The sequence below is a fragment of the Terrapene carolina genome, unplaced genomic scaffold (genome assembly GCF_002925995.2).
Source record: "Terrapene carolina triunguis isolate 2854851 unplaced genomic scaffold, T_m_triunguis-2.0 Scaffold34681, whole genome shotgun sequence".
NCBI lineage: Eukaryota > Metazoa > Chordata > Testudines > Emydidae > Terrapene > Terrapene triunguis.
Window position 1 is genome coordinate 270 of NW_020699032.1, and position 8384 is coordinate 8653.

Genomic DNA, 8384 nt, shown 5'->3' on the forward strand with positions numbered 1-8384 from the left:
CATGGAGTGGAAGCAGGGAGGTAGCTCTCCCATCCCTCTGTCCCTCCTGCCTGCAGATGGTGAAGGGCTAACTGTACATGGTGAAACGGTGGTAGGAACAAGCCTATGAATCAACTGCACCAGTGGTTACTAACCTGAGGATCTCAGAATGACCGAGGGGGCCCCACTGCACTCTGCTACACGTGGGGGATTGTCCAGGATCCCATGCCACAGAAGTGTTTGGCAGCCTGGAGATGGAGGAGACCCTGCAATGGCTGGACAAGCAGCGGGAGGAGGTGCAGAAGGCAATGCAGAGTTTTCAGCAAGCCCACCAGCTGGAGAGACAGGTCTTGCTCACCTGGCAGGCAGAAAAGCAGAAAAGCCTGCAGGACTTCATTCGGGAGCAGGCCGGCATAGAATCATAGAAGATTAGAGTTGGAAGAGATCTCAGAAGGTCATCTAGTCCCACCCCCTGCTCAAAGCAGGACCAACCCCAACTAAATCATCAGGGCTTTGTCAAGCTGGGCCTTAAAAATCTCTAAGGAAGGAGATTCCACCACCTCCCTAGGTAACCCATTCCAGTGCTTCACCACCCTCCTAGTGAAATAGTGTTTCCTAATATCCAACCTAGACCTCCCCCACTGCAATTTGAGACCATTGCTCCTTGTTCTGTCATCTGCCACCACTGAGAACAGCTGAGCTCCATCCTCCTTGGAACCCCCCTCAGGTAGTTGAAGTCTGCTGTCAAATCCCCCTCACTCTTCTCTTCTGCAGATTAAATAAGCCCAATTCCCTCAGCCTCTCCTCGTAAGTCATGTGTCCCAGCCTCCTAATCATTTCCTTTGCCCTCCACTGGATTCTCTCCAATTTTTCCACATCCTTTTGGTAACTGGGGGGCCCAAAGCTGGGCGCAATATTCCAGATGCAGCCTCACCAGTGCCAAATACAGGGAAATAATCACTTCCCTCAATTTGCTGGCAATGCTCCTACTAATGCAGCCCAATATTCCGTTAGCCTTCTTGGCAACAAGGGCACACTGCTGACTCATATCCAGCTTCTCGTCCACTGTAATCCCCAGGTCCTTTTCTGCAGAACTGCCTCTTAGCCAGTCGGTCCCCACCTTGTGACAGTGCATGGGATTCTTCCGTCCTAAGTGCAGGACTCCCCACTTGTCATTGTTGAGCTTCATCAGATTTTTTTTGGCCCAATCCTCCAATTTGTCTAGGTCACTCTGGACCCTATCCCTACCCTCCAGCGTATCTACATTCCCCTCCAGCTTAGTGACATCCGCGAACTTGCTGAGGGTACAATCCATCCCATCATCCAGATCATTAATGAAGATGTTGAACAAAACCACCCCAGGACCGACTCCCGGGGCACTATGCTTGATACCGGCTGCCAACTAGACATGGAGCCGTTGATCACTCCTGTTGAGCCCAACAATCTAGTCAGCTTTCTCTCCACCTTAGAGTCCATTCATTCAATCCATTTTTTTTAACTTGCTGGCAAGAATACTGTGGGAGACCGTATCAAAAGCTTTGCTAAAGTCAGGGTATATCACGTCCACAACTTTCCCCATATCCACAGAGCCAGTTATCTCATCATAGAAGGCAATCAGGTTGGACAGGCATGACTTGCCCTTGGTGAATCCATGTTGACTGTTCCTGATCACCTTCCTCTCCTCCAAGTGCTTAAAAAAGGATTCCTTGAGGATCTACTCCATGATTTTTCCAGGGACTGAGGTCATAGAATATCACAGATGGAAGGGCCCTCAGAAGGTCATCTAGTTCAACCTGCTGCTCAAAGTAGGACCAATCCCCAGATAGTTTTTTTTTGTCCCAGATCCCTAAATGGCCCCTTCAAGGATTGAACTCACAACCCTGGGTTTAGCAGGTCAATGCTCAAACATCTGAGCTACCCCCCTGAGACAGAGGTGAGGCTGACTGGTCTATAGTTCCCCAGATTCTCCTTTTCCCCTTTTTTAAAGATGGGCACTATATTTGCCTTTTTCCAATAGTCTGGGACCTCCCCCGATTGCCATGAGTTTTCAAAGATAATGGCCAATGGCTCTGCAATCACATCAACCAATTCCCTCAGTGAGGTGGATGGGGGCTTGCAGCCCTGGGCATTCACCCAAAAGTTAATGGACTGGGCAACCCACTGGCTGAGGCCAGATGCTCAGATAGTGGGGGAGATCATGGATGTGCTCCTCCTAGAGTAGCTTTTACAGGGCCTCCCGAAGAACATAAAGCTGTGGGTGAGGAGGCACCAAGCGAATACAGTCAAGGTGGCTGTAAAGCTTATGGAGGAGTACACAGAGGAGGACTTCCCCAGGAAGGAGAGATGGCAGAGCAAGGAAGTGGAGATGGGGAGAAGGCCCAGAGAACCTCCATCGGGGAAGGGCCTGGAGAAAAAATGGGAGGACACCCGAGGGGATCCCACGGGGTCCAGACCGGTGGTCTGTTGGCAGTGCGGACGACCAGGACACAAGAAGGGGAACTGCCTGCACATGGATTGTGGGTGGGTGGAGTTTTGTGGCTTGGAAAATGCTGGAACGCAGGGAAAGGGGCAGAAGCTATCCACCATTCCAGTAATGGTGAAGTGGAAACCCCAGCAAGGCCTGGTGGACTCGGCCTTGGCCTGCTGTCTGGTACAAAGGAAGCTGGTGAGGTCACACTGGTGGATTCCCGGTGCGAAGATTGATGTAGAATGCATCCACAGGGATAGGAGGCAATACCTTATGGCCCAGGTGCCCCTTGAAGTTTGGGGCAGGTATAAGTGGCAACAGGTCAAGGTAGTAAAGGGCCTAACTTATCCAGTGGTGGTGGGTATGGACTGGGACCCCTTCCCAGGAGGGAAGGTTGGCAGAGGGATAAAGCCCAAGAGAAGAAAAAGGAGAGATCTCCTGAAGACAGGGGTAGAGATCCCCGAGCAGAAAACCCCTAGACAACAGAGGTTGAGAAGGGAGAGGGAAGTTATGGATGAGATGTCCACCCTAGGGTCCTTGACCAGAGAGCAAGGCCCGGCAGAGGCCCTTATTAGCTGACCCCCAGAGGAAGAGACCCAGGCCCCATTGGACGAGCTTGCAGGACAGGAAGCCCTAAGTGTCCAGGAGAGGGCCAGGACCAACGCCGAGCTCCTGATGGAAAGGAAAGAGGGAAAAACAGGGGAATACCCACGGGGCTGTGAATGGTGTGAGGACCTGTGGGTTGCGGTGGATCTGTGGCACCATCCACACACCACCATGCCCGCACCCACCCACCCCCACACACACAATGTAATTTCTGGGGGTGGAGGATGAAGGAACCGCACACAGCAAACCATGGAATTGACCCAAAAGAGGGGGAAAGATTCCCTCGTAGAGCTCCCCCCTGCCCCTGGTACAGGAAGGAGAGGACGCAGAGGGGAAAACCTGGCAGTTGGAGAAGGGAGGAACATTCTTCCATCAACCTAACTACCATTGCTCGGGGAAGTGGAGTTACGACACTGACAGAAGAACCCCTTCCATTGCTGTGGTTTCTTCTGGGTAGCGTCTACACAATACATTATGGCAGCATAGCTGAGCTCTGAGCTCTTACCATTGTGCTCCCTTGAGCTACACCCCCCCCCCACAAATGCAGATGGTTACCACAATGCATCACTTAAGAGCCAAATCTAATGCTCATCAGGTGTCTTTCTATTGACTTTAGTGAGTACTTGGTCTGACCCTAAAGACCAGTTTTTCAAAAGTATTTAGGTGCCTACAGATGCAGATATGCACCTAATGGGATTTAGAAAGATTCCTAAGGAGGTTAGACATCACATTATTTCAATTAAATGAGAGCTAGGTGCTAGGCACTGTTGAAAATCCCTCTAGCCACCTATGTGATCATTAGGCACCTACATACCATTAAAGATTAGGGCCCATAGGCACTTAAAACGCAGATGGGCTATTAATGGGATTTTTCAAAATCATTCAGATGACTAAAGCCCACCTCACTAAAAACCTTTCTGTATATTTGAATGCATTTAAAAATCTGGTCCTAGATCTGGTTAGGTGCTTTGAAAATCCTACAAGGTGCTTATTTGTATCCTTAGGCAACCTGGGCACTGAGTTTCCATTTGATTGTTCAAATCCCTTAGCTGGCTTTGAAAATATCAGATTTGACCTTTAAAACCATCTATTATTTGAACAAGTTTCTTGGAACCTCAGGCTCTTTCCCTTCAGGTCCAAAGGAAAAGCAAAAATAATTTGGTTTAATTTAAGTTGTTGGATGGGTGTGAGGGCGCTGGATGGTGGTAGTGGCCAGTGATATACTGGAGGTCAGACTAGATGATTTGATGGTCGCTTCTGGCCTTAAATGCTATGCTGCTTGCTTATGTTGTTAATTTGTTTTCTAGACCACCAAATATTTTGTTTTGGTCCTGAAGAGACAAACAATAAATAATTGTACTTGATCAAGTTACTTTTTATTTACAGAACATTTCAACTGCCTTTGGGTGATAAAAATTCTTTCCTTAGAGACAGAAATACTTGAATTATTTTATTGTCAATTACAAACAAACTTTTCTTTCTTTCTTTCTTTCTTTCTTTCTTTCTTTCTTTCTTTCTTCTACATTATTGCACCATACATGGAAATTTATATCGAAGATAAGGGAACAAAATCATTCTCTGAGCAGTTTATGATCTATAGCTTAATTAAACACAGAACAAAAAAAATATGGAAGACATGGGGAAGATGATATTACTTGAAAATACTTGGGACTTGTCTACCAAATAGCTGGAAGATGAAGCTAAACAAATTCAGACTGGAAATAAATTGTACATTTTTAATTAACCATTGGAAAAAATTACTGAGGTACGTGGTGGATCCAATCAAGACTGGATGTTTTTTTCTAAAAGTTATGCTCTAGAAATTATTTTGGGGAAGTTCTATGGCCTATGTTATACCGGAGATCAGACTAGATTATCACTGTGGTTCTTTCTGGCCTTAGAATCTATATATCTAGATAGACTCCAGACAAGATATATTATAGGTGCCAGTGGGAGAAAACCCTATAAATGAGGTTACCCAATACTTTGCATTACAAGACCCCGTTTTTAATTCCTTATAACTTCTTAAAACTTTAACCATTTGGGCTGAAATTTTTCATGTTGGGTGTCTGCCTCAGTAGAAAATTTTCTTAAGAGTTCCACAAAAAAAAGGTTCAGTCATTTCCAAGGGAGAGATTATGGGAAAATACATTGGTTCCCCCGTGTTAACAAAGGGGAAGAATTCTCTTTTTGGACACTCTAGCACCGGTAGGCATTGAAGCAGACAAATTAAATATGAGGGGGGCCACCCTGGTGTCAGGGATGCACCTTTTGCTGGTTCCATGAAACAGCACCCAGACTTGGCCAAGTTATGAGCATTTGGGAAAATCTCAGTTGCCACATGCTCAATAGATGCTTCTTAGAGTTCCGGGCTTAGAGCTCCTATCCATCCCCACAGAGTGTGCTCCAGCTCCAGGCTAAACTGGCAATGCTGGACTTCCCTGGAAATTGCTGATATCACACTAGATGATCAAAATGGTCCCTTATTAGCTTAAAATCAATGAATCTATGATATACACCATAATCTTACAATCTGATCTGCTAGTAAAAAATGCCATGGAAGTCAAGAAAGAGCCTTCTCCCAGAGTTGTTGTGTGACCTGATCAGCTTAGGCATTGAAAAATCTATCAGTGTCTTATATAGGAAGCCTGCATAAGAGCTGAGGCATGTTATTTAAAATTAGGCCAGAGGGAGCACTGGCAAAATGCATTCGACAGCCAAGAAACCCCAACCCAACCTAAAACCTAAAATGCTGCACTGGACAGCCAGAGCAGGAAAAGGGGAAGTCTAAATGGACTTTTCTGTACAGCTGGTTGGAATTATTCAAGTATTAAAATTTTGGTGAAATTTCAACAAACCAAGGTGAACATTTTATGAATGTTAAATGTCTCAAATTTTGAAGATGTAAAATCAGGATACTACTTTGACTAAAGATTCTCATTTGATTTTTCAATGGACTTTACATCTGTTCAAAAGGTTCTGACTATCAAAAGTCTGACGAAAGTTTTATTTATTTATTTATTTATTTATTTCATTTAAAAAAGGTTCTCTGCCCATTTTCCCAACAGGTTTAGAACAGGTCAAATTTTTTCAAATGGCAAAATTCCAATTAAAAAAGTGAGGGTCATTGGGAGAAATTCAACAAAATGTTTATGAATTTCCCTCATTCCCCCTGTTTTAACTAACTATATCTTTCATTCTCTGATTTCTCCGGTTGTGTGAAAAGATGCTCTTTTCTATTGTTTTTCTAAAGGCTCCCTTCACCTCTTTGTTCCTCAGACTGTATATTATGGGGTTCAACACTGGGGTCACAACTGTGTACATGAGGGAAATCATTTGATCACTCTCTGGGGTGGAGATAGACTTGGGCCTCAGGTAGGTGAAAAGGGCCGTTCCATAGAACAAAGTCACCACCATGAGGTGGGAGGAGCAGGTGGAGAAGGCTTTACGCCTTCCCTCTGCCGACGGCAGCTTGAAGATGGTGGAGATAATGCAGATGTAGGACAGGATTATCAGCAGGAAAGGGCTCATGATGAACAGCACCGACACAGCCAAGACCACAATTTCGATTTTGGATGTGTCCGTGCATGCCATCTTCACCACCGGTGGGATGTCACAGAAGAAGTGGTGGATGCGGTTGGAGCCACAGAAGGGCAGGTTGAAGATCCACGTGGTCTGAGCTACTTCCATCGAGATGCCGATGGTCCATGAAGCAGCTGCGAGCTGTGCACACACCCGACCACTCATGATGGTTCTGTAGTGCAAGGGGTTGCATATGGCTATGTAGCGGTCATACGCCATGGCTGCTAGGAGGCAGCATTCTGTGAGGCCCAGGATGGTGAAGACATACATCTGAGCAGCGCAGCCCGCAATGGAGATGGTCTTTTGCTCCACCAGAAGGTGAGCCAGCAGCTGAGGGACCACACTGGTGGTGTAGCAGATTTCCAAGAAGGACAGGTTCAGCAGGAAGAAATACATGGGGGTATGAAGTGATGTGTTTAGCTTTATAAGGAGGATAATGAGCAGGTTCCCCACCAGGGTGACCAGGTAGGTGACCAGAAACACCAGAAACAGAAGGATTTGGAGTCTGGTAAGGTACGAAAACCCCACCAGGATGAACACATCAGAAATGGTCTGGTTCTCATCAGGCTCTCTCTCAGAATATGTCATCTGCTGTGGTGACAAAGAGAGAGACACTGGAGCTGAATCTGAAGAATACCATATATGTGCATGTGAATCATACAATTCATACTGGTTTCCTATGTGTTGGGATGCTTCAGACAAAAACCTGCTGCAGTTCTATATGTAACCTGGCCCGATCATCATCGAGTGTAAACTGGTGTAGCTGCATTGATATCAATCAAGCTATGACAATGTAGATCAGCTGGAGATATAACTGTGACACTGCTTCCCATATTTTTCATATTAATAGTATGATATGATTGTGTCATAACCTATTTTACATAAAATACATTAGGATTATGTGGGGTATCATTAGAAAGGTTATGATTTACTGAATATGATTAGCTTATTTGCATGCATGTATCATTGTTGTATCTAAAGTTAGCAATACTTACTATACATCTGTACTACAAAAGTGTTTGCACCTGGGGAATGCCCACCAGACAGAATGCAATCAGTCTGGCCGGCTAGCTGGGAACAAGTCTATGGATCATTAGGAAGAACAATAGGTCTTTGAAGATGCTAATCTCTCACCTTCCTGGGAAGCTTTCCAGGGATGCTACAAATTGCCTCTAACTTATGGCTGCTTTGACACTACAGGGTCATGTGTTCAAGTGACCTGGTACTGGTTTCCATGATAAAACACCAGTATTTTTCCACTGAGGGGGATGGGAATCACACTGAAAGACAAAGGATTCCTGCCATATGTAAATCTTATTTAAGGGAGGGGAGTGAGATAATCGGGGTTCATTCTTCACTGAATCCCTGCCCAGGATGACTGCTGGAAACATCTAAGGAACAAAAATAAAGGGGGGGATAAGGGCTGAGCCCAGGCTGATAAGGTGTCTAACCTGTGAAAGAAATACCTGGAGTTTTAAACTGCAAGCAAGAGCAGCTGCTTTCAAGAACCTCTGCAATCTGCCTAAATCAACATTTAGGGTGAGAAATTACTACTTGTAACCAGTTTCTTTAGTATATTAAGCTTATATTGTGTTTTTGTTTTATTTGTTGGCTAATCATAGAATCATAGAAGATTAGGATTGGAAGAGACCTCAGGAGGTCATCTAGTCCCACCCCCTGCTCAAAGCAGGACCAACACCAATTAAATCATCACAGCCAGGGCTTTGTCAAGTCGAGCCTTAAAAACCTC

The 8384-nt window shown here is 45.4% G+C and overlaps 1 protein-coding gene across 1 annotated transcript; it reads right to left on the reverse strand.

Moving 5' to 3' along the window:
- Positions 1-6229: 6229 nt before the first annotated feature.
- On the reverse strand, positions 6230-7222 carry LOC112116283 (olfactory receptor 10A4-like). Its single transcript, XM_024213666.1, has one exon. The coding sequence runs from the start codon at positions 7220-7222 to the stop codon at positions 6230-6232; it is 993 nt and encodes a 330-aa protein (XP_024069434.1).
- Between the last annotated feature and the right edge of the window lie 1162 nt (positions 7223-8384).